General features: G+C 41.7%; 1 protein-coding gene across 1 annotated transcript; it reads right to left on the bottom strand.

The window, feature by feature from the left end:
* Window positions 1–7,451: 7,451 nt before the first annotated feature.
* nicn1 (nicolin 1) lies at window positions 7,452–24,649 on the bottom strand. The gene is made up of 7 exons (XM_030723867.1): window positions 24,514–24,649; window positions 21,980–22,129; window positions 15,777–15,956; window positions 12,489–12,602; window positions 10,865–10,933; window positions 8,205–8,309; window positions 7,452–7,751 (listed from the first exon to the last, which is right to left on the bottom strand). The coding sequence occupies exons 2-7, from the start codon at window positions 22,124–22,126 to the stop codon at window positions 7,710–7,712; spliced, it is 657 nt and encodes a 218-aa protein (XP_030579727.1). The 5' UTR covers window positions 22,127–22,129; window positions 24,514–24,649; the 3' UTR covers window positions 7,452–7,709.
* Between the last annotated feature and the right edge of the window lie 1,216 nt (window positions 24,650–25,865).

Genomic DNA, 25,865 nt, shown 5'->3' with positions numbered 1-25,865 from the left:
GAGCTAAAGAGACTTGACATTGACATCACTGCACTCAGTGAAGTTTGCTTTTCAGAGGAAGGCAGTCTGATAGTGCAGGATACACATTATACTGGTGACAGTCAGGCATCGGCTTCGTGATACGAGAGTCCACTGCCTGCAAACTCTCAGAGCTGCCTACTGGTTACTCAGACGGTATCATCTCAATGCGCCTGCCACTACAAGGGAAGCAGCATACCACACTAAGAATAAGAACGTTTGGTGTGAATGCCCCCACCCTCCAGGCAGACCATGCAGACAAAGACAGTTCTACTCTGAACTGTAAATGGTGCACTTGCTGACCGAGGCTGACTGAGAGTGTAGAAGAGAGCACTAGGCAAGCATGTTGTTCGTAACGTCAACGACAATGGATGGATGCAGTTGGAGTTTGCACAGAGCAGCAACTTGTCATCAAAAACACAGTTTTCCAACAGAAGGACAGGGACCTGAAGGACATCATGCTGACCAGAGTGATGCCCAGTGCAGAATGCCACACTGACCACCAGCCTTGTAGAACCAGACAGCCCAGTTAACTCCTGAGGTACTTTGGGAGGAGCTGAAGGCACTCATTCTGGAAACATCCATAAAATACAGGGTTACTTGTTCAAAAAAACAAGCACTGTTTGATGAAAATGACCAGAAGATCCAAGTGTTAATGGTGAAGAAGAGGGGATTTCATCAGATCCACACAGCCCGACCTTCATGTCTGCAAAGACAGGCAGACTTTCATCTTGCATGCAGCAACCTCCAGCGCAAGCTTCATGAGATCCAGAACAAGTGGTGGACAGATCTTGCCCACAGGACTTAGACTTACGCAGACCTTGGTGACTGCAGCGGTTTCTACAAAGCCTTGAAAGCGATTCACAGCCTGTCTTACCGAGCCCTGGGCCCGCTGCACAGTGCAGAAGGAGAGTTGGTCCTCACATATAAGGCCTGGACAGAACATTTTGAGACCCTCTTCAGCACCGATCACTCAGTCAAGGATTTGGCTGTGAACCATAAACCCAAACAATCTGTAAAGACTGAATTAGGTAATGCTCCCACCCTACAGGAGCCACCTCCCAACTCAAATCACACAAAGTGGCAGGAATAGATGGCATACCACCGGAAATTTGGAAGGACGGTGGGCCAGCACTCAAAGCTACACGAACTCTTCTCTCTCTGTTTGGAACAAGGTAAGCTACCGAAAAACCTTTTTTTTTTTTCTTTTTTTAAAGCCTGTCTTTTTTGGCAGCTTTTGCAATCAGAATTATGATCTGAATGCACTGTTGTGCCAAACATATTTGCTTTTCCAAGATGAGCTCCATAAATTCTCTATAGGCTCCTCGTTAGTGTTTTTATTTTTATTGTATTTATTCATTTGGGTTATTGTTCACATAAGTGTATATGTATTGTAGCAATGCCAGAGTTGACGGGTGGGGAACAAAGCAAGACAGAAAAAATAAAAAGTGGGAGGAGCCTATGTGAAAGCCATCATCACCCCACACACAAACAAAGGGGAGAAATCTGACTGCTCCAGCTACAGGAGAAGAACCTTACTCTCCACCACCGCAGAAGAACAACTGCCAGAGAGCCAACAGGGACACCATCGGCATGGTCTTCATTCTCTGCCTGCTCCAGGAGAAGTGTCGGGAACAACACAACAACACAAAGGATTTGTGACTTTTGTAGACCTGAACAAGGCCTTTGATACTGTGAGCAGACAAGGACTCTGGAAAGTCATGGAGTGGCTAGGTTGTCCTCACAGCTCCCAAAAAAGGAAAAATCTTCTTGATAAAGTTTTTAATGAAATTGTGGCTGTGCTCTGCCACTCGCTGCTCCTCTCTCGTTGTGCTCTTTCGATTCACCTGACTGAGAGCTGGGCTGTGAGTGTGCAGGTGGAGGAAAGTAGATGCAGGTTTTCTGGGTCTTAGTTGATTTGTGAGCACTGCTACTTCAGGTCTGTCTGTCTGTCAGGCTTCTGTTTCACACACAAACATCCACATTCATTCACTCTGCGCCCTCATAAATGCTTCCACAATGCATATAAATGCAGGGTGCAAGAAGAGGGGCCAGCATATAAATTTAAATGTCAAGTGCTCTTGAGCAGGCAGCTGGCTCTGCACATTTGTGCTGCGCTCTGTTCGGTAGATGCTGATTTGTATGTGCAGGTGTAGACAGCCTCCTGTCCGTCCTCAATTTGTTCCCTCATTTCATTTCTCTCTGTTTCTGTGTCTCTTTCACCTAATTTATTTTTCTCAACCTTTCCTCCAATTTGCAGCTCTGCTGGAAGCTGTGCATCGAAGGGAGAGTTTATTTCTGTAGCCCAATATGACATTTTATGTCTCAAAGGGCTTTACAAGTCACAGCAAATCCCCCAGAATCATGCAAGGCAGAATCCTACAGGAGGGACTGAGCTGAAATAAAAATAAAAATGGTATGCATAAATCCAACTAAATGCAATTATAATGGACTGAACAACAACCAGAAATAATTGACTGTTAGGTCAGACATCTGTGTCCAAGTCCTCCTTCACTTCTCAAAGTCAGACTGAGCTAAAGAACAGTCCGAGTTCCTTCAGCTCCAATAAAAAGATTTGTGTAGCTGTTTTCCAGATGTTACAATAAAGCTTTATGTTCAGCATCTGTGGAAAAGAGGATTTCTGAGCTTTAGCAGAGCTGAGATCAGGTTTATCCTCATACAGAAAAAATAACTGCTCAGGAGATGCATCACAACATACATCTATTTATTGTAACAAATGGAGAGTGAAAGTCTGCATTTAATCTTGAGTTATTATTAATCTCTAGCTTTTGTCCTGTCTCGCTCCCCTCAGATGACCCCCCCTCCCTGAGCCTGGTTCTGCTGGAGGTTTCTTCCTGTTTAAAGGGAGTTTTTCCTCCTCACTGTCACCAAGTGCTGCTCATAGGGGGGTCAGCTGATTGTTGAGTTTTCTCTTGAGGCAGCTGTTGCTGTGAATTGGTGAATGGAATTGAATTCTATTGAATTTATTATGGAAGAAGAATGACTGAACACACATTACAGCATCATTGTTGTTCGACTCTGACCTTCCTACCTCAGACTTTCAGAACAGAGCCAAAACATCCAGCAGCAGACAGAGGTCATCGTGCACCTAAAGGCTCCACTGACACTAACATCTCTCTCCAGGGTTTCAATTAATGTTGAGATCTGACTGAATGGAGCCAACAGTAGGCTGGCTAGCTTGACATGTTCAGATGGTATACTGTGTTCTGGCTAAAGTATTTCTGAAAAAAAAAATGCACAGCAGCTGTAAGGAAAGATGGAAAAATGTCACTTTCCTCATCTGGAAGGTTCTGGAAAAGATGGCATTGACTGCAGGTGCCGAGTATAGGTGTATTGAACCTTATTCTGGACTCCAGCAGCAGACTGTGCGCGTGTTTGGTGATCTTGTCAGACTTGTTGCCATTGAGATGTCAGGATTCAGCAGTTCAGATCAACAGATTGGACGGTTTGTAGTGATGCTGGTTAACAATGTTTTCTGTGTGAGCCGTGTTTCATCGATGAATGCTGTTTAACCAAAGCTGCTGCTGTGGTTGTGGCACCAGTGAATCAGGACCATCGCTCCCAGCTGTTATTCTGAAGTTTGTCTCTGTGAAATGAAATCTTGATTTCTCCTAAACAACATCTTCATTTCTGTCTTTTAAACCTCTTAAAACATTTTATCATAAAGCTTTCATAAATGTTTGATAGGTGGCAATGTTGGTTTGACTGTTCTTGTATTTCTTATTTGCCGTGTTTTTTCTTTTTCTTTTATATCTTTCTGCGAAGCACTTTGTTACTTTGATATTATTATTATTATTATTATTATTATTATTATTATTATTATTATTATTATTATTATTATTATTATTATCAGGTAAACGTGACCAGTGCCTGGAAGTAAAAATCTGCCCTTACTTCTTTTCGAAGTACTCGGTGCTTGTTTCCTGGTTTGATTACTTGCAGCAGATTGTCATTGTTGTCATTATTCAGAGATGTGTGCACACAGTGTGAGATTTGTGTGTTTGTCCCTCTTTCTCATCCAAACGCTGAACTGCAATAAATAAAACTCAGCAGGGCGCAAACCTGCCTCCTTTTCCCAGGACGTGCAACATGTTCAGCTTTAATCAAATGCACCTCTGACAGGACTCACCACACACACAGACACACACACACTGCCTGTCCATACACAGTACTTACACTTGTGTTCTTAATGCTACTTTGTTTTAATTTGAGTAAAAATTCAAACAGAAATACTTTAATTGTCTCGCTGTCAGCTGCCTCAGCTTCATCCTCCTCGCTGTGACACCCTTCCAGGTAAAAGGACCCAAATGAAAGACACCAGGGGGCAAAAATGTCCAAAATCCAACAAGCAAGCAGTGATGTTGGGAGTGTAAAGCAGGAGGTGTATATACGAAGAGACTGAGTGACTGAAAGACATGAGAGTGATTGGAGCGGGGCGTACATTAATCAAGACAGGAAAACTATCAAAGGGAGGAAGTGAAACTAACAAAATAAAACAGGAAATGACCCAACAGAAACCCAACGTCATGACACAGGCCTGGAAATGTCTCTCTCTAGTTTCAGGTGTGTCAGGGTTCAGGTCTTCTAATCATCCAATCATCTGTTGCAGCTTCTGCCTTAAATACTGGTCTTCAACCTCACCAAACTGCACAGTTGTAGAGTTCCTGGCCCTGGAGTCACCCTGGTGTTTCTTCATCCTCTCAGCCCCCTGCTCTGTCAGTAACATCCTAGGAGTCTCAGCAATTTATTTTCCCAACATTCAAACCACCTCCATAAAACAGCTTCAGGCCTCCGTTACAGACAGCAGGTGCTTCTCCACTCGTCTGAATCCAGCAGTGGAGGCTGCAGGTCCTTTGCTGCATTCTTCTTCTCTCATGCTTTGTGTGTTACAGTTTTCAAAATCCCCTTTGGTGTGGTAAATAACAAAATTCACACTCCGCTATGAGCAAAGAGCAGCCTGCTGCTGCAAATTAAAACTACAAGAAGGCAAAAATACCAACACTTGCCCTCCTTATTTCAGTCAGCACTGGTGGAGAAACCTCCTGAGAGCCGTCAGTGTTGTTCTGCTAAAATAAGAGCTGGTTTATTTAGTAAAGCACCGCAGGGAATCTACCCAGCAGCTGCTGCTAAACACAGTCACCCACAAACCACCAACCTAATATTGTTTGATAGGCCTCAGTCATGCACGGCAAACACTGCAATGTGAGATTTATTGATGTGAAGCAACAATATCATGAAATACAGACGTTTCCAAAACTACTAAGTTTGAACTCTGTGAGGGCCGATTCAGTACCAGAGCCTCTACTCCCTCAGCGATGAGAATATGAGACTTCTGGCTTCTGAAAATTCTTCTTCCAGATCTTACCAATCAGGGAACAAAAAGTATTTTCTTTTCTTTCGTAAAAACGTCGGTGTTAGACTTACCAAAGTCCTTCCTATATCGCTAACAGTTTTTTCTACTCGTGGATCTGAACCATGTCACTAATTGGGCTTCTCGGGCACAGAAGCCCCACCCACCTGCTGTTCAAGCTGAAACATCTTGTTTCAGAGGATGAACTGAGGGGCTGCACCGAGGCTGGGGATGAGATGAAGAAAGGTTATTTTGAACTGTGACTCATGCAGAGCTGCTCTAGTCGACACCAACAGTGAAAATGCAGGGCTGGAAATGAGCAGACTAGATCACCTTGAAAATGTAAAGAAGTGAATTTACTGTAATCTACTCTACTTCATCTATAAGGTTACATCATAGTTTGAGTGGATTTTGCTTCATTAATCTGAATCAGTAAAGTCAGATGAATTTTTGTAATGTAGAAGAGAAGAAAGAGAAACATAAAATGGAAATAGAAAAGTCCACAAGAACTTCAAAGTTGCCCTAATGCAGAGTCCTCTTCCCTCTGCTGCAGAGTTTAAACTCTTAGTGGTGCCCTGACAGGCTTGATGCTTTCCTGGAAGTCTGCAACCTCTGGCTTTCCAAAAATGTCCTCCTGAGCTCTCTAACCCGCTGTAAACCGGTCCTCACAAAGACATCAGCAAGCAGCAGGTTTAAGGACCTCATAAATGATGCACTGCTGCCACCAAGTGTCCACAGCAGACGGTGTTACACAAACACAGGTTGCAGAACTCTCAGTGTGTACCAAGAGTCCATTTTAGACTTTGAGATCTTTTTAAAAGCATTTCATGAAGCTAATGAACAGATTAGGAAGGATCTTGATTATCTTATCTGTCTGCATTCCTGGACATTCAGGCAGCTCTTCACATCCACTTTCCTATGCTCCCAAACTCCATTTTTGTCACCATCACTCTGGTCCAGTCATTTTCTTGCCTGCCCTCTGTGAGCCACTCAGCTTCTGTTTCGTGTGCTTTGACTCTCAGCGCCCTACCACCGACAGGACTCTGCTCTGATTCGCTCCAGCTGCATCTCTCCTTATTGAAATGAAATTTCAGATTAAACCGGAAACACATGGATGTTAGTTTAGAATGAAAAGAAAGACCAAATGAGAATACTGGGTTGAGTCTAACATTTTCTAAACATGCCTCTGAGGCACAGTGCAGGCTGCTGACCCATCGTTACTCTGCCCCCGGAGGGGGGAACCGGGTATTGTTTTTGGTTTGTTTGTTTGTTTGTTGACAATCTTACAGCAAAGCTACCAGTCCCACTCATACCAAATCTGCATGAAAGATGACCCCTTTATCACTCAATTACATTTTTGCCATGATTGGCTGAAGGTCAGCGGTCAAGTTTTCTGAAAATGTTGTGAAAGCAATAGCTTGAGGACATCCCACCTTGGCTGTTCAAATTCACACCATAGATGCAGCCACTAACAAATTTGAATCTCAGTGACCTTGACCTCAAGGTAAAGGTCAAAGGAAAATTGTGGGCGTGGACACCCCATGTGTTATCTCTGTGATTCAGTGTTTGGAGAGTGGCACATTTGTGAGACAGACAGCGTTCAAATCAGCTAAAACGTCTGCCGGGGAGCGGGTTTGTTGTGCCCGGCACCACTTGGTTATTATCAGTGTTTTTCCGTCTCCCGCAGACTAACGGGCTGAGAGGCCTTCCTCTTCTCTATCATCTTTTTCTGCTGCTGTATTTTAGTTTAAACCTCCGCCCAACTACGAACAGTTAGCCAGTTCATTTTAACTGCTGTTACATCATCTGTTGATCACCAGTCTATAGGGTTCAGTGGAACTATGACCAAGTTTATCAATGAAAAATGACCCAAAATGTTCTGTTTTAATGTCTCTCACTGTTCAGGTTAGCTGTGAGTCTCTCCTGCGGCTCTATCTTCAGATTTGGAGCTCAGCTCTGAGTTTGTAGAGAGGGGCCGAGAATGAAGGCAGCATGTGAAGAAATCACCACAGTGATGTGACTAAAGATATTTATGACCCAAACAAACACAATTTAAGAGAAATTTTTACTTTAAGTTTTTTATTTGTGAATGTGTCTTTAAGACAAATACATCTTAAGGACCCACAGTTCTCAGTTTCAGATGCTCAGACAATAAAATCCAATAAATACACCTTCAGGCTTAAATACTGTGACAGCATCATATGTGGTGAATGGCACAAAATGACCTGCAGAAATCCACTGTTAGATCTTTGTCCAGCAGCTTTTCTCATCACACTGAATATGAGGCCTCCATAAACGAGCTACACACACACACACCTCTTTACATCAGGGAGAGCAGGCTGATATCGTAGCATCCATCCACCTGCAGCAACAAAGAACCACCATCATTATTCTGCCTCATTTCTAATTATACACAAATGTTTTCAGCTGCATTTAAACCCATCCTGAGAGCGCGCGCGCGCGCACACACACACACACACACACACACACACACACACACACACACACACACACACACACGCACACACACACACACACACACGCACACACACACACACACACAGCAGAAAGTTCAGTAAAGGAAATGATTACCATTTCTTATCTCACAGAAATCTTTGCATTTTCCTTTAATTTCAGGTCATCTGAATAATTAAAAAGTTCATTATCCCTGAGTACATGAAACCTGAGCTAGCACCCTAATTTTATTATAACTTTGAAAGGCAGGAGGTGGGAAACCCTCCGTCATGAACACAATCTGACCCGTTACAGGACAGAAAAGACTGACTCCGGGTGGTGGTCTGTGTGTTTCACTCACATCAAACCGTCCGATGGAGGCCGTCGTCTGATTGGTCTGCATTACCTCCGTGAGAGCCCACATCTGCTGGATGCTGGAGGATACGGTCTGTGGGTCAGGGAGGCCCTGAGGGACACACGAGGAAATGTGGAGAACCACAATCATAGCACGCCTTTCTGACTGATTTGGTCAAAGGTAAGTGGGCAGAGTTAGCATCATTTTATAAAATGAGGCGCCCGCCCTTTGTCTCACTCTTCTCTTCCTGTCTCTGTGTTTCTCTCTTTCCTTTTCTTCTTCTTCTTCTTCTTCTTCTTCGTGTGTGTATCCTTATTTCTGTTACTGTCTGTGTCCTGGTCGTTGTCTGCTTGTGTGATTCTGTGTTTAACCTGTGCCGTGGCATACGCTCTGAGGTTACTGGTATCTGTGTTTTGTGTAACCTGTGTGTCTAATAAACAACCTGCATTGGATTCTGCTCATCTCACTGATTTGTTGGAAACTTCAGTTTAAATCCAGCATTGAATCCACTCCATTTCAGTCAAAAGGAAATTCAGGGGCCCCTAAAATTACGAGCCAACAGAACTTGCTGTATATGATTTTATACCATCTACCCTGGGAGCTTGAAAACATTGCATTATCTGGAATCAACTGCTTATCCTGCAGCCACCATGACCTGACTTTGATAAGCAGAAGAATCTGGACCTGTCAGTTTATGGATGTCTCAAATCAGTGAGTCTGTTTCTTACTGAGTGACTTTGATTCAGAATTAACATGAATTAACATGCTCACAGAGCTCCTCAAAGTTTACCTTCATTTCAGAAGGTTAAAAAATGCTCTGTTCCAGGGTTTCCTGACTACCAGTTAAGCCCTGGGTATAAAACAGTGTTAATTTCGTTGATGAAATATTTTCGTTATAGTTTTCGTTACCGACCCTTTTTTTCATGACGAAAACGAGATGATGACTAAATAAAAACTACCTAAAAGGATAAAAATGATGACGTAATTAATTGACACTTTCGTCAACGAATGAAAACGAGATGAAAATGCTTGGCGGGGACGACATCCAATCAGAACTGATTTAATTTTGTGACAGGGCGGGACAAGTTAGGAAATCATCCAATCAAACGCAAAATTGCGCAAATTTGCTCTAAACCAGTGGTTCTCAAATCCAGGCCTCGTGGCCCAGTGTCCTGCAGGTTTTAGATGTGTCCATGATCCAACACACCCGAATCAAATGGCTGAATTACCTCCCCAGTATGCAGTCATGTTCTCCAGAGTCCTGCTAATGACTTCTATATTTGACTCAGGTGTGTTGAAGCAGAGACACATCTAAAACCTGCAGGACACTGGCCCATGAGGCCTGGATTTGAGAACCACTGCTCTAAACCCGGGAAGACCAACCTAGCCTGTGATTGGTCGTTCCTTCTGATAGAACTAAGTGATGTAAACAATGTCAGCAGGGAGAAAGAGAAGAGCCGATGTATGGACACATTTGTCCTTTGAGGTCGTGACAAACCAAACGATGTGTAAACCATGTGGGGAGAATATCTCGGGTAAAAACACGACAAATCTTAAACGACATCTGCAAACCAGTCACCCAGATCTCCATGCAAAGGTCAGCATTTTAATGTCCTGCAGGGTAAAGTGTTTTTCCCAGTTTGTGTTTAGAGAAAATCTCCACACCGCGGTGGATTAGCCTTTATAATCTTAGTCCTGAACACTGCCCTGTACCTTTCAGAGCATCCTGCTGTAAAACGCTCGGATTATCTCAGTAAGGTGGTGTTAATGATCAGGTGTGTGGAAGCAGGTGAAACGCTAATGTTAACATTATTAATAATATTCCATAACTTTGAATAAATGTTTAATTTTGTGTAAGTGTGTATAATGACTAATTCAAGGGAACTGAAGAAAAAGCATTTACATTTTACACCCTTTATATTTTAGTGACTAAATCTACAGTCGATTTAGTCGACTATATTCTTACGATAATTCGTTGACTAAAACTAAAACTATTCAGATGACTAAATTATGACTAAAACTAAATCAAAATTTGTTGTCAAAATTAACACTGGTATAAAACTTGCCATGGGGTTCACCTCAAAGTAAACTTGCAGGTTTGAGGTCGGCCGAGAACACGGAGGACTTCACCACTTTCTCCTTTTCCGTTGCTGGCGTCTGATGCTAGACTAACTTAATAAAGAAACAGCGGTGCTGGACGAGCTGAGAGATACTGCTCGACAGGACCGGCGGGGCGTGGAAGTGAGTGAAGTGGAAAATACACAAAGCTTAAAAAAATTAACTGAATATCATCACAACATACAGCAGCTCATTTATACTGGAAACTCAGTCCAGAGCTGGAATCAGAACTTCTCTCTGTCTTTTTAACGGTTTGTTTGGCCAATAATAAAACCTTATTTAGGCAAGCTTATCAAAAACAAATAAATCAGCAAATATGGAGACACACACACACACACACACTTTTAAATACCCCAGACGAAGACAGATCTAGATGGAAAAATAATAAATCCTTTATGCATTAGCCCTGAAGAAACTGAAATTGAATTTCTGAGTATAAAAAATTGTGAAATGAGCTCATGAAATATGTAGCAAACGCCCATCGGGCTCCCAAAACTCATAAAAATACAGAGGAGGTGATCTCATTTTCGCAGACACACAATGTGTACCTCCAGATCAGGGTGCTGGTCGATGAGGGTCAGGTCAGACAGCCAATCAGAAACCTCCTTCTCTGGGTCCTGAAAGAGGAAGAGCAGCTGTCACTTCGCTGTCACTGGATTCGAAGGTCTTACTTTGGCACCACCTGGTGGCAGTATTGAGAACACACACTAGATCCTGGCACTTCCTTCCACCGATCCAATCCGGAGACACAAACACTGAGCTGAAAGGAACTAATCCGGTCCCTGACTGTAACATCCACAAAGGTGCACAAAGATCTGCTAAAGGTCCTTTTACAAAAATAGGATCAAGGCAGAAACGCACTGCCTCATAGAACAGCTAGCAGAAAGTACTGCATATCCCAGAGTACGTCTGTGAATCTGCAGGCAGATGTTTGAGGGGAAACTGCACTACAATGAACTGATCATGCATGACCCCTTCAAGCTGTCACAACTGTCTTAAAGCGAAGTGACTGCGTTAGTCAAGTCAAAGAACAAAAACCTTTTATTTGAAATTAACAAAACTAAACAAAACCATGAGCTATGACAGCAGTGTGTGCATGTGTGCTAGCATGGTGAGTGTGCGCTTTTATACTTGGGAACCCCTGGGCACAGCTCACACCCACCAGGCACCTGCGACACAAACACAAAGAGTGGAGGGCCGTCCTATGAAGCCAGATTAATGGCACAGCAGGCGGTGTCGAGCTTAAAGTCGGAGTTTTCTGTCACGAAAATGGTTCCTTTTCCTGCCCAAATCACCATGGTAACTGATGCTGACCACATAGCCTGGCTAGGAGCAGGTTATGTTCAGAGTGTCAGTTTAAAGTCAGCTGGAAGCTGATTCTTTTATTTACAGCATTTTTAAGCGGATTTTAGATCCTCTGCTGGGAGAATGTGTTTGACATGAGCAGCTTGTTAAGTTTTACTTCACTAAACGCACTGAATGAAACACAAACTGCGTCACATTGTCACTGGATTGTGCATGTATTAATTTGGTGAAGCAGAAAATGTATAAGTGTTGTACTTGATTGTAATCTGTCAGCTATGGACTGCTGGTGAGGTTTGCAGGTGTTCACAGATGTTTAAAGTCAGTTTCATCACTGAGGGCAGGGAGACAGAAGAAAGACGTTTTCAGCCAGTAGAAAGCGCTCTGCACACACCTGCTGAGCAGACACTGTATAAGGACAGTGAAGCAGCTAAAGAGCAACAAAAACATCGTCCATGTCAGCTTTAAATATGGCCGATCTGTCCGTGCTGTGAGCAGTTATTTCAACTTTAACTCACCCCCTCCTGTGTGCACATGTATCGTTCTGTTGGCGGTGGACTGGAAGAACCAATAATCTAATGTTTCCATTCAAAGTGACAGCGTGCTGATGTTACCTGAGAGCCTGACAACAGGATGCACCGGCAAAATAAAAGCCAGAAGCTTAATGATGCCACAAATCAGAGCCTTCCTGCAGCATTATACTGATGCTGTGTACATAAAACCGAGGAGAGCCTCTCTCAGCAGTGTTTAGACCTCATTGACTTCATTATTGTCCCTCTCCTCTCTCATTGAGTTTGTGATTAATGTCAGTTTACTTTCCTGCATTTCTGAATGAATACAAACCAAAAAAAATAAAAATAATAAACTCACTGGCTCAGTAAGAGGGAATATTTTGATGTCTTCAAGGCTGAAGGTTAACCAGGCCAAGGACGGCTGTCTCAGGATCAGCCTCACACACACCACATGATCCGGCTCCACCTGCATCTGTGGTACGAACGACAGCAGAGAACACGGATCAGGGAAAACCTGTTCATCGGGATGAATGAAAACTGACCTGAAGCAATCAGCAGACTGGTGCCATAATCCATCCATCCATTTACTTCCCCTTATCCAGGAGCCTATCCCAGCTGTCATAGGGTGAGAGGCGGGGTACAGAGTGGGTACAGGGTGGCACAGAGGTGCAGTGGTTGGCAGGTTCTTGGTTCAAATCCAGACTAAGGTCTTCCTGTGTGGAGTTCTTCCCGGGTACTATGGCTTCCTCCCACAGTCCAAAGACATGCAGTTAGGTAAACTGGTGACTCTACACTGGCTGTAGGTGTGAGTGTGTGTGTGTGGTTGTCTGTCTCTGTGTGTGAGGCCTATCCAGGGTGAACCCGCCTCCCGGCCTGACGGCTGGGACAGACTCGTATAATAATACAGACCCAAAAACCCTTTCAGAGTTCAGAGGGAAGTTTTTGAAGAACTTCACACAAACTGGTTGAGCAGAAGTTTGTAATTGGCATACTTTTTGCTTTTGTTTTGAACTTTTGGATTCCTGTTTTTAACTTTTTATTTCTGCTGATTTTATGACTCACACTTTGGATTTAAATGTAAAGTTTTCACTTTATGGTTATTCCAGTTTCTTGGCTTTTTGATTTCTTACTGGTAGTTTTAGTTTCCTGCTCCTCCGCTCTCATGTTTATTGTGAGTCTTCTTGGCTCTGTGTTCAGTGTTTGTCTTTTGCTTATTTCCTGTTTTACTTTGACAGGGTATTTCTCATGCGTTTTAGTTCAGTTTTTACTTCTTGTCTGTCTTCACGTGTGTCTCGTTCCCCTTCTGTTGGTAATTCCCAGTGTATATGTAGTCCTGCATTATTCCCTCATTCTGTTTGTTCCAGATTCCTTTTTGTTTGCCTTTTGGAATATTGTATTGTGGAACTTTTAGCCAAATAAAGTTTCATCCTTTGTTTTATTTTCAACCTTAACCCTGCGTTTGGATCCATCTCACTACAACACAGAATAACTTCAGTGTCCTTCGTGCTGCGTTCTCACCTCTTGCGCTCATCCTGTCAGCTCCTTGCAGCTCTTTTGTGTGGCAGGAAGTTCTATCAGATACATCTTTGCTTTGTGTAACCACTGTCTGCATTTTGATCATTTATGTAATAAAACAGCACAAATCTCTATAAAAATTAAGCACTTAAAAGGTAAAAATGGAAGCAAGCTCTTTTTCCTGAGAACCACAGCCAGTGTTTGGAGTTTCTGAAATAAATTGAGTCTTTTCAGGTCATGATGAGGTGCACAGAATCTCTGCAGCAACAGAATACAATGAATCTCCCTCAAGGCTAAATCTGACGAACAATAAACCCATAAGAAGTGACTGAGCATAATTTATGCTATCACAATTACCATTTAAACTCGTCAGCCTTGCAGCGCCGTCTGAAGTAAACAGAAATGAAATCTCCATTCACCACCTGGCTCTATTTGCATAGAGAATAAACAGAGGAAATGAAGAATAAGTCACTGTGTATTGTCTCCAAACTTACAAACTTACAACGCTTATTGTGAGTTTCTCGGGGAGCCGGCTGGCTCGATGCCACCACAGCTGAGAGGGAAAATAAACTTGAGCAGGCTGTGGTGGTTTTTATGCCCAGTGGGATACATCGATTTACAGATCTGACGACTGCAGTTAATCCTCCTGTCATTAGCAGACACACGGCAGCTCAGTCTGGCAGCACAACAGGCAGCAAAGTTTACAAACTTCTGCCATGAGAGAAGTGAGGAGGCAGAGAGGCTAACGAGAAGCTCCACTGTGGTCCACTTCGGTTTATTTATTTTATTTTTTTATTGAGGTGTCCCAGGATTTCAGAGCTGAACTCTGACCTGCAGGGACACGGTTCACGGTTCACACAGGGAACGATGGGCTGCGTTTAGCTCGCTGTTCGAAGGAGCTGCAGAGAAAAACAGGACTGCTTCCTGCAGGAGCGTGAACTTTAACATCAGTCACCTACTCACACCTGATGTGTTCACTTGGAAAAACATTTTCCCCCTGAGGTCTTGATACAGTCTCAGATATATGTTGTATACTTCACACACGTGATATCAACTTTTCCCACATTTTTGCATTCTCTGCCTGCAGCTGGCTGCATGCTTCATTTCTATTGTTGAAACAGAGCGCAGCAGCACTAATCTTGATATTTGCATGCACACAGCACTGATGCAGGGCTGTGTGTGTGCAACCAGTCACACCACCATTATGTAACACACTGAAGCCTCATTAACATTCTGTAACATTCTGAAGCCTCAGCATTAATGTTTTTGATCAGTGTCAGGCTGGTTTTTGGTACCAGAAGTGACCATATTTGGATGAGACGGTGGAGTGCTCAGTAACATCTAATTAAAATCCTCAAATTTCACTCAGCAAAACTGGAGCCTCGCCTTCTTTGATGGTCTGTTAGTCCAATGAAGTCACAGCAGTCATATTATTGGCCAGATAACGGTGTTAAAAATGCTCCAAAAGGTTCCAACAGAACAAACACGGTCCAGAGGTCCAGTTCAGGGACTCCAACCTAGCAGACAGCTAGCAGCTACAGCCACCTGTGTCACCATCCACCTGTCAGTCAAAGAGGCCACGCCCCTAATAATGCAAACTTTAAGCCTTAATCCATTTTAAACAGGTAAGTTTAAAAACACTCCCCCCCCATACAGCTATTATGAAGGGGGAAATTAGCTACAGCGATCAGAACAGTGAGAGTTTAAACTCAGGGAAAAGAAAATATCCTGTATGTTTCTCTGTAACACAAACTTACAAAAATGTTTAATAATCCAGTGGTAAACAGAATAGACTGAGGTATGATTATCATTTGTGAAATATATTTTTGTCTTTGGTTCATTTATTTTGATTGTTTTTGTTGTTTTGGTGAAATTTAGTTTTAAATGTTTCCATTTAGAAATGGTCAGGTGTAACCATTCAAACCTTCAACCTGCACCTTGTTGGTCAATAATGTCTTCTTTCCATTTAATGAAAATTTTTTTGGCAATTTATTTCTTTATGGCCACTTTGTTGTTGTTGAAAACTGTAATATTGATTCAAATGAAAACTGATTATGATTTGTTGACATGTGACTGGCAGATTTAAGGTGAGCCCAGATGCAGCACAAACACGTGTCGTGGTGCAGCCCACCTGGGTCCTGTGAATGGAGTAGTAGTCTTGGGAGCCCCCCTCGGTGTGGGGGTTGTCCATCAGGGAGAGGTCTCTCAGAGCCGTGCACCACTTAGCAGGGGCCTCCTGCCCGGGGCTCCTCCTCAGCAGACGCACAGTCACGTAGGCTGTGTAGTAGTTTTTAAAGGTGAGCTCCTCGATCTGGAAGAAAAAATCAATAAATCATATCCCACTCAGGGCTCAGTTAACTTTTTACACCAACTGCAATATTCTGCTTTTACCTGACGATGTGACCGGATTAAAGTGGGTGCTAAAACAATAATAAAAATCTTCATCATAATGAATAACTTAACATGTTCTAAAAGCAGTAGGATGACGCACGAGTTTATTAAATCCCACCCCATTTCCCCTGTAACTAATGATCATTTTGTTTCTGTCCTACCCTATCAGAAACCCTGCCTTACAATTGTTTACATTCATATGGTTTTATAACCCCAGTAACACGACAAGAGATATACATATTTACAGATCTATCTACACAGACACACATACATATACATACATGTGCACACATACACGTATACACACACAGTGTGTAAATAGTGGGTGAGAAGACTCAATCAAAGCCCTGCATCCTCCCTGTACTTTGCAAAACCATATTTTTGTAGCGCTTTTTAAACGGAGTCCTGCTGGGACGTTGCTTCAGTTCCTCGCTCGGTCTGCTCCACAGCTGCGCTCCACAGAGATGCAAATATTTTTCACTGTTGTGAGGATACGGGGAGGTTTTAAATGTAATTCTTTCAAATTGCATCCCCCATCTCTTAAATACTTTTAGAACACTGTCAGGAAGGAGGTTGTTATTGATTTATGCATAATTTGTGCAGTATAAAAACGAACCAGATCAGTGAGTTTCAGTCTTGCTGATTTTAAGAACAGTGGATTTGTATCCAATATTACGGATTACCCTTATGGCCCTTTTTGCAATATAGATACTGATTATAGTGAACATTTAAAAGTATTGCCCCAAACACTGCACAATAATTCAAATACAATATGAATTTACTTTCTGCAGCAACCAAAGCTAAAAATTCTCTAAAAGGGGGAGGAGCTAAAAGGGCTTGTTTCAGACCTGAGGGGCTGCGCTGAGGATTATTCTATCAATTTATGTTCCTTTCTACAGAGAAATGACTGAAAACTATAATTAATGAGATTATACCATTTCAGAAAATCTCACAGTTTTATCAAACTTTATCAGTATTAGGGTTTAATCCCGGGATCCGGGATTCCCGGGAAATGCGATCAGAACCATTTCCCGTTTCCCGGGAAACGTTAGACGGGAAACCGGGAAAAAAGTCGCGCGCGTCGATTTGACTTTCAGAAAGAAAAGAAAGCTTCAGAATGTTAAATTTAAGGAAATATTGAGAGAAGGGTTCGTTTAATGCGAAAAGCATTACTCTTCATTTCAGGCACGTTCAGCCTCCGTTTAAGGCTTCAGCCTTCATCTCAAGCGTTTTAATAGAGGTATTACACAGTTGTACTTTTTTCCTCTTTAATTTGTTGAAATCGTAGGCAATGTGTTTACCCTAAGGTATTTTGTATTATATAATTTTATATTATTATATATTGTTATATTGCATTATATAGCCTATAAAATATGGCTGCCCTGAACAATAAAGAAATATCTGTTTAACTTCGAGTGTTTCTTTTCCTCGTTTGCAGCCGCTTACTAACAATCATGAATTAGGATACGGGCCTAATGTGTGAAGAAATGATCATGAAATAGATTGCTTTAACATATTTCGCTTTTAAAATGGAGTTGAGTAAAATGTATATTTTTTAGGCTATAAGGATTTGCCAGTTTTTCAAAAGACGATTCACAGCGAACCTACTTTAACCCTCAGACACGGCGTTATAAATTTGCTGTTGCCAGAATGGCAATGACCAAGTCGTGGTGCATTACTCAAGGCCCTGTGTTATGCCATATTATAGTGTAGTACGGTAGTTAACTTTTCAATGACTATTACAGCGTTCCACTGGTGGAGATATAGCGCAACAGATGTCGCCACGACAGCGTGGCTGAGCCTTTATCAATGCTGTGGAGATGAACCGTATTGTTTTGCACCAGCAGTTGTAAAATAGCTTGGTATAATTCCATGTACAATGGAGGAATATTCGAATTATATTTGTTAAGGGAGTGTTGAGGAACGATACAACACCGCATAGCTCGAGCACTCGAATGTCGAGATGTAGGTTTTATTGCATTAATCAAGCCGACGTTGCCCCCTACTGGGCATAACAGGACATAGCTGGAAAGCTACCTCTACAATATCAGAATAGGTTAAGGCCGACACAGGCTACAGAAGGCCTAATTAAAATAAAAAAATAAATAAACTTTTTCCCGGGATTCCCGGGAAATGGCTCGTCATTTCCCGGGATTTGATTCATGTCATTTTCGGGAAAAATATTAAACCCTAATCAGTATGATAAACACAAGTAGTGACAAAGTGGACCTGTATAAAATATAATGAGCTCATTATATTTTGTGTATTAATAAATTGGACTAGCTCAAAAAAGAATAAAACAAATTCTAATATGTAAAAATATGAAAAAAAAAAACAAGCTGAGCAAATGTCAGATTACACTACCGAGGCTCAGTACAGAGTATAAAACATTAAAATACTGTATATAAAAATTCCTGAAAATATTTAAATAGAAAAAAAAAACAAAAAAAACAGGGGCCATGAAGAGTTTAGGCTGTGATGTGTTCAGCTCAGCAAAAATATCAGAAAATCTGCAGAAATTTTACCTCCCAAGGCTCGAGAGCACTATTAATTTTAAATGTTATTTAAACAGAAGGCTCCTTTTAATCTTTAAGTGTATATACTGTATATCCCTTTCAAAGAGCAGCTCAAATCGAGACTATTTAAATTCAGGAAGCACTCATAATTAAATACTCTTTTGAACTTTTCCCTTCAGTTGCAGAGGTTTACTTTAGCTTCTCCTTCATGTGCACCCAAAGAAGTTTAGTCACACTTAGGAGAACAAAAGCCTCAAATGTTAGCTTTTATCTGATGTCATAATCTGATTAAAATAGACATTAAAGTGTGACTTGATTTGCCTTTTGCATTTCTTGAAATGTGATTAGAAGTCGTGACTGCTGATGGAAATAAAATAAAGGTTCTTGGTGTCGTGCTGCATGGAATGAAACTTTAAAATCTGGTCCAGCTCATAAAATAGCTCCGGTGCCCAAAAGGGAAATGCCTCCAGTCCATCTGGCTCTTAACCTATTATTTAAGAAACACTGTATCTGCCAAATCTCAGCATTAAAACCTAAACGGAGCACCATCGAAGTGCTCGCTGCCGAAAACTGCCTTGTGCATGAAGTGGCTCCAGGCAGACGCCTTTGAAGCTCACAGCTTTGAGCTAATGAGGAGTCACTCTGCATTAAAGATGACTTTAAATTAGGACTAAATGCTGAAAAGTAGGTCAGCATCCAAATTGTTTGAAGTCGCTCCCAAGACAGGAGCACAGCTTTCTATTTAAACAAATGTTTTCAGCGTGTGTGCTGCCGGTGGGAGGCCCCAGATGGAGGGATGCTCTGCTACTTTGAGGATTTTAACTTCAAACTGGAGGCCAAAGGGAAACAAACGAAAGAAACGACAAACAGTCCTTTAGTCACGTTCTTTCTCCTGAAGCAGAATATTCACTTCTAATAACGAACACAAATAAATTCAGGCTGCAAGTAACACTTATTACTATTACTGAATATTTTATTGTGTGATCATGTATTTATTTTCTCTACAAAATGTAAAAAAAACTGTGAAAAAAAAAGAAACTAAAAGTGACTTGATGCATGCTCAGTAAGGCAGTGAAAAAAGTTGATTCTGTTCACCTGGACGCAGCGTTTCGACTGACTGCAGGTTCCAATAACCTTATAAACAGCACAGCTGAAAGTAGCACCACTGACTAACAGTGAGCCATGAGATCAGGTTCATGATTGTTAATAATATGCAAAACTGTTAATGAATGGCAATTCATTAATACAGTTCTCAGAGGCTGCACAGCACGGTAAGATGATGACAGATGAGAGACACTCTTAGGCCTCCGTCTCACTTCATGATGGTTGGTCCCTTTTAACATAAATGGTCATTGGTTCAGGTACGTGGATGACACCTGGGTGAAAATCTAATCTCAGGACGCACCGCAAGTCACTGATCACATTAACTCAGTGGACAAACGCATCAAGCTCAAGGAGGATCGAGGAGGACATGAAAAATGACAGGCTATCTTTCTTAGACTGTGATATTACCATCAGTAACGGGGGCCATTTGAAAGTCGATGTGTACCATAAACCTGTGCATATGGATCAGTATTTAAGGTCTGACTCTCATCATCCACTGGAGCACAAACTGGGTGTCATCAGGACCAAAGAACACAGAGTGAACACCATCCCCGCAGACACAGCAGCCAGGGAAGCAGCAGAACATCACGCCAAAAAGGCCCTGAGTAAATGTGGTGATCCCAGATGGGCATCTGTCAAAGTTGGAATGTTTCTTAAAGAAAGCTCCAGGCGATCCAGGAGAGAAGGACCACTGCTGCCTAAGCAAAAACCTTTGGTGATCCCTGATGTTTCAGGAATATTAGAACAGCTGAGACACATTTTCAAAACACCATGTCTCTGTGGCTTTCAAAAACTGCTCCACCCCAAGGATTGAAACTCCCAACACAAACAGCGTAACGCTGTACTCAGTTAAGTACTGTGAATTATCAACTAGGGAAACCAAACAACCTCTGGCTAAGAGGATGGGACCACACAGAAGAGCTACCTCATCAGGCCAGGTCATTATGCCACTGTACTGTTTACAAGTTTGGGGAAACCTGCAGTCAGCTGAGACTGAAGTCACCCGCATGAAACACGTCTGCCATGCTGCGATCAACAGATCAACCTTCTGAGACCGTCACTTCTTCAGACAAACTGCTTCTTTTAAGGCCTTTACACACCGGCCGCATTGCGTAAAAACGACACAAAATTCCGAATCTTTCGGATGCGAACTTGTTGTGTAACCTACATACACACTGAACGCGTTGCATTTTTGCAAATAAATCGTCCTCATAAAACACACCGTGAAAAAATGCAGTCAACACCAAGTGATGATGTAATGAGGTTGTTATGTTTCTAAACCAGAGAAGGAAGAAACAGAGATTCTGGGTTCATCCAACTCTCATGAGAAAGCAGCAGCAGGGAGAGTTTCACGGTTTGATCCTGGAGTTGAAGCTGCATCACGGCCACTTTCACACAAATTTCAGGATGTCAGGGGGGCAGGTTAAGCTCTTGTTGGCAGAGTTGGGATCACATCTGAGGAGGCAGAGAATAATTTCAGAGATCCGACTGACCTGGAGCAGCGTGTAGCTGTGTGTCTGAGGTAAAAATTGTATGATTTTACTGTTCCCACATCACTGTATATTCAGTGTATTGGTGCGCATTTTGAGCTAAGAGCTCACATGCTAAATGCTGCGCTCTGATTGGTCAGATCAGTTTATCTGCAGGAGAAAAAATAAAAGCCGCATATTCGTCCTGTGAAATTGCACGGCCGTTGTGAATGGCTGTTTTAACGGCTTTGAGTCTGAAAAATATTTTTAATGCACAAAACATTTGCATGTATTTTACACACCCGGTGTGCAAAGGCCTTTCTTTTACTCTCAGGTATGTCAGAGAAACGTAAATATCCCATCTGTGGAACTGGAACCAGAAAACATTTGGAAGTTTTTGCTGGAAAAATTATTAAAACTTTTGATTAATTATCACAAAAGGTGGTGGGTGCGCTGATGTCAAAATTTTCAAAGTAAAAGTTCTCAGTTTCTTATAGAAAGGCTAGTATGCTTTGAAACATGTCATTTCATTTAACTAAATGAAAGACAGAGTTACAGGAATTCATAAGGACATTTTAAGAAGTGTGACCACAACAAAAGAGAAGCATCTGAATAAGTTATTGTAAACTATCAAGATCCTTTGCCTCTATTTTTTTTCTTAGAATAAAAGCCTCTAGTTATAGATTATAGATTACTGATTTTCAGTCTGGTTTTAGTCTGTTTATACTGCACATTAGTGGTTAAACAAAAGGTAAAAGCTGATAAGGTTGTAGGAGCATTTCAGACATTATACAGGAGGATGTTGTGGATAACAGATCCCGTGCAGCACTCAGAAGCTCTCTGTGGGGGCTTACATTAATGGGCTTTCCAATGGGGAGGTTGACATCGATGACGCAGACACCGGAGTGAGCCGTGTCTGCTTTGGCGTCTCCGATTTGCAGGTAGACCGGAGGTTTGACTGTGCAGGTCATCGGCTTGGTGTCATCAACACTCCCACTCATTGTCTGGAAGAACAAATGAGAGGTTTGAACTGAAGGGTGACTTCATACCTGATTTAATACCTGCTGTGACACTCTGCTACACATAGGAGCTAATTTAACCTGTCATATTAAAGGTTACCTATTCTGCCTTTTTATTTCCAGGTGAATGCTGGATGACCAAAGTTTCTAATAAAGAGCTCAGTGTATGTACAGTAATCCCTGTGAGCTCAGAAAACTGCTCAACACACTCAGTTTATCACAGTTTTTTCTTTATGCCATTCAGGGGGATAGAAGCCCCACCTACCTGCTGTTTAAACCTTCTGTTTGTGAGGGACAGCCAGTTAGACAAAAGGCAGAGGAGTAAAACGGCTTGTTTCAGACAGAGCGGCTGCACTGAGGATCAGTGTGAAATAATGAAGGATTAGTATGAGCTGTGACTCTAGAATAAAAATCTGGATCTGGAAATAAGCAGATCAGCTTTTAACAATCTGTTCTGTACGGTGCTAAGAAAATGATCACGTTGAATTTCTGAGCCACTGAGACTAATATGAATGTTTTTTATCAAAGAAGTTAAGATGTATTTTGTTTAGCCTAACCTGAAAGACTCCTGTTACAGCAATCAAAACATTTTAATATTTCAAACTTTTTAGTGAACTCTCAGCATATGTTGCTATTTGTGTTCTTTACATTTTGACATTTCCATTAGAAACGGAAGCAGAAAAGGTTCAAATTCACATGAAATTAAGACAATTCACTGTCTTCCACTCAAACTGTCCCAAGGAAGACCCCACCTCACCTGCACCCTCGCACAGCTGTCCGGTGGGATCTCTGGTTTCTAAAGGCTTCGTTATGCAGCTCAGCTCATATAAACTTTGAGTATCAAATAAAACTGAAACAGGCTCTGTGCACTCTGCCGCTCATAGCGGGGTGTGCGGTAGGGTTTAATCCCGGGATCCGGGATTCCCGGGAAATGCGATCAGAACCATTTCCCGTTTCCCGGGAAACGTTAGACGGGAAACCGGGAAAAAAGTCGCGCGCGTCGATTTGACTTTCAGAAAGAAAAGAAAGCTTCAGAAAGTTAAATTTAAGGAAATATTGAGAGAAGGGTTCGTTTAATGCGAAAAGCATTACTCTTCATTTCAGGCACGTTCAGCCTCCGTTTAAGGCTTCAGCCTTCATCTCAAGCGTTTTAATAGAGGTATTACACAGTTGTACTTTTTTCCTCTTTAATTTGTTGAAATCGTAGGCAATGTGTTTACCCTAAGGTATTTTGTATTATATAATTCTATATTATTATATATTGTTATATTGCATTATATAGCCTATAAAATATGCCTGCCCTGAACAATAAAGAAATATCTGTTTAACTTCGAGTGTTTCTTTTCCTCGTTTGCAGACGCTTACTAACAATCATGAATTAGGATACGGGCCTAATGTGTGAAGAAATGATCATGAAATAGATTGCTTTAACATATTTCGCTTTTAAAATGGAGTTGAGTAAAATGTATATTTTTTAGGCTATAAGGATCAGCCAGTTTTTCAATAGACGATTCACAGCGAACCTACTTTAACCCTCAGACACGGTGTTATAAATTTGCTGTTGCCAGAATGGCAATGACCAAGTCGTGGTGCATTACTCAAGGCCCTGTGTTATGTCATATTATAGTGTAGTACAGTAGTTAACTTTTCAATGACTATTACAGCGTTCCACTGGTGGAGATATAGTGCAACAGATGTCGCCACGACAGCGTGGCTGAGCCTTTATCAATGCTGTGTGGAGATGAACCGTATTGTTTTGCACCAGCAGTTGTAAAATAGCTTGTTATAATTCCATGTACAATGGAGGAATATTCGAATTATATTTGTTAAGGGAGTGTTGAGGAACGATACAACACCGCATAGCTCGAGCACTCGAATGTCGAGATGTAGGTTTTATTGCGTTAATCAAGCCGACGTTGCCCCCTACTGGGCATAACAGGACATAGCTGGAAAGCTACCTCTACAATATCACAATAGGTTAAGGCCGACACAGGCTACAGAAGGCCTAATTAAAATAAAAAAATAAATAAACTTTTTCCCGGGATTCCCGGGAAATGGCTCGTCATTTCCCGGGATTTGATTCATGTCATTTTCGGGAAAAATATTAAACCCTAGTGTGCGGAGGAAAGCTGGGTGCTGCAGCTGCAGGCGGGTCAGCACCACGGACAGCGCCGTGACTGCAGCAAGAAGCCGCAGGGAAACACGCAGCGGTACCGGCGTGATTTCGCCTTTGGCTTTTAATAAACGTGAACATCGGCTGTTAGCACGGAGGCTAACACGGCTCCACAGATAACCCACGGCTGGGTATTATTGGCAATTCCAGGTTAAAATAAACCCACGAAGAGACGCTGTGCTGGTTCAGTGCTTACCTCTCTATGTTACACAGGGCTCACAGTAGGAGGAAGTCAGCAGAAAGACGAAGAAAAGACCGAAATGAAGGGCTGAAACTCGCAGACATTGACATGCTAAAGAGCCTCAATGTTACTTCCTGGTTGTAACCATGGCGACCGGGAGAGTCTTAAAGGGCCAGCGGCCCTCTGAGATTCAGGAGTTCAAAGGTCAAACCACAGGTACGTCAGACCAATGACCAAGAAATTATAGACCTGACCTTCAGGCTGTCTGAATGTGCTAAAATTCAGTAAACCATGAAATGCTTTGGAAAAAACTAAATCTTTGGAAGAATTAATGATTAATTTCCTCATCCACTGATAGGTAGAGGGAGGTGATGTTTTCAGTCACGTTGGTCTGTCTGTCTGTTAAGAGGATAACTCGGAAAATTATGAACGGATTTCAAGGGAATTGTGTTTATTTGCTGGGAATAATTGATTAAATATTGTTGATGATCCATATCATATCATCTGGATCCAGGATTCTGACATGACATCATAATGGTAATATAATAATGTTTTTTAACATTGCAATGTTTTTTTTTCCAAATAATATTAAAATTACATTTTTTTTTTTTTTTAATAAAAAGGTCAAAAGGGGTCCAGAAACAAGCACAGACACAAGATACTTTTCAGTGAAACATTATTCCATGGTCTTCCTGGTGGTTTAGTTTCCTCTCCTCCATTTTTAAGTTGTTTTTTTAGTCCCTGTCTTTTGTTTTATTTTGAAAGTTAGGACTTCATGTGGTTTTGTGTGTTTCCTTCCCTCCTTTGTTTATTTCCTGTCCTGGTTGGTGCCTGAGTTCACATCTTCTTGTTACCCTCATGTTTCTGGTGTGTAGTGTGCTCCCTCAGTCTTTGTCAGGTTGTCTTCTTTTCTTTGGTTTAGTTTGCTGGTTTTCCTGCCACCTCGGTGCAGTGCTTCCTGTTTATCCATAAGTTTAAATAAAGAATATTCTGCAGCTGTTTGTGACAGCTACTGACTCCATGAGCTGGCACAGAGCGCAACGAAAAGCAATCAAATCACTTGGAAAGCATAACATTTTATATATATATATATATATATATATATATATATATATATATATATATATATATATATATATATATATATATATATATATATATATATATTTTTTTTTTTTTTTCAGCATTATATTTGAACAAAAAATGAAACACTGAGATATTAGTATCAAAACAAGGATTTTAAATAAAATGTGTGTGCTGATTGTACCATTACAGCCCATATTAGTGTTTGGTGACACCATTAAAGGGTTAATGCGTCCATGTGTTCTCACAAACAGCAGATGGCATTCTTACTGCACAGATTAGAC

The sequence above is a fragment of the Archocentrus centrarchus genome, unplaced genomic scaffold, assembly GCF_007364275.1.
Source record: "Archocentrus centrarchus isolate MPI-CPG fArcCen1 unplaced genomic scaffold, fArcCen1 scaffold_29_ctg1, whole genome shotgun sequence".
Lineage (NCBI taxonomy): Eukaryota > Metazoa > Chordata > Actinopteri > Cichliformes > Cichlidae > Archocentrus > Archocentrus centrarchus.
This window is presented reverse-complemented; position numbering and strand designations above follow the sequence as displayed.

Excerpts from the sequence above, each read along its gene's own strand:
- nicn1 (XM_030723867.1), bottom strand. The coding sequence starts at position 22,126 with ATGAGTGGGAGTGTTGATGACACCAAGCCGATGACCTGCACAGTCAAA. Across the intron at positions 15,957-21,979 it reads CCATTGGAAAGCCCATTAAT|ATCGAGGAGCTCACCTTTAA; the intron begins GTAAGCCCCCAC and ends TTTTTCTTCCAG. Across the intron at positions 8,310-10,864 it reads ACCAGCACCCTGATCTGGAG|GGCCTCCCTGACCCACAGAC; the intron begins GTACACATTGTG and ends TGTGTCCCTCAG.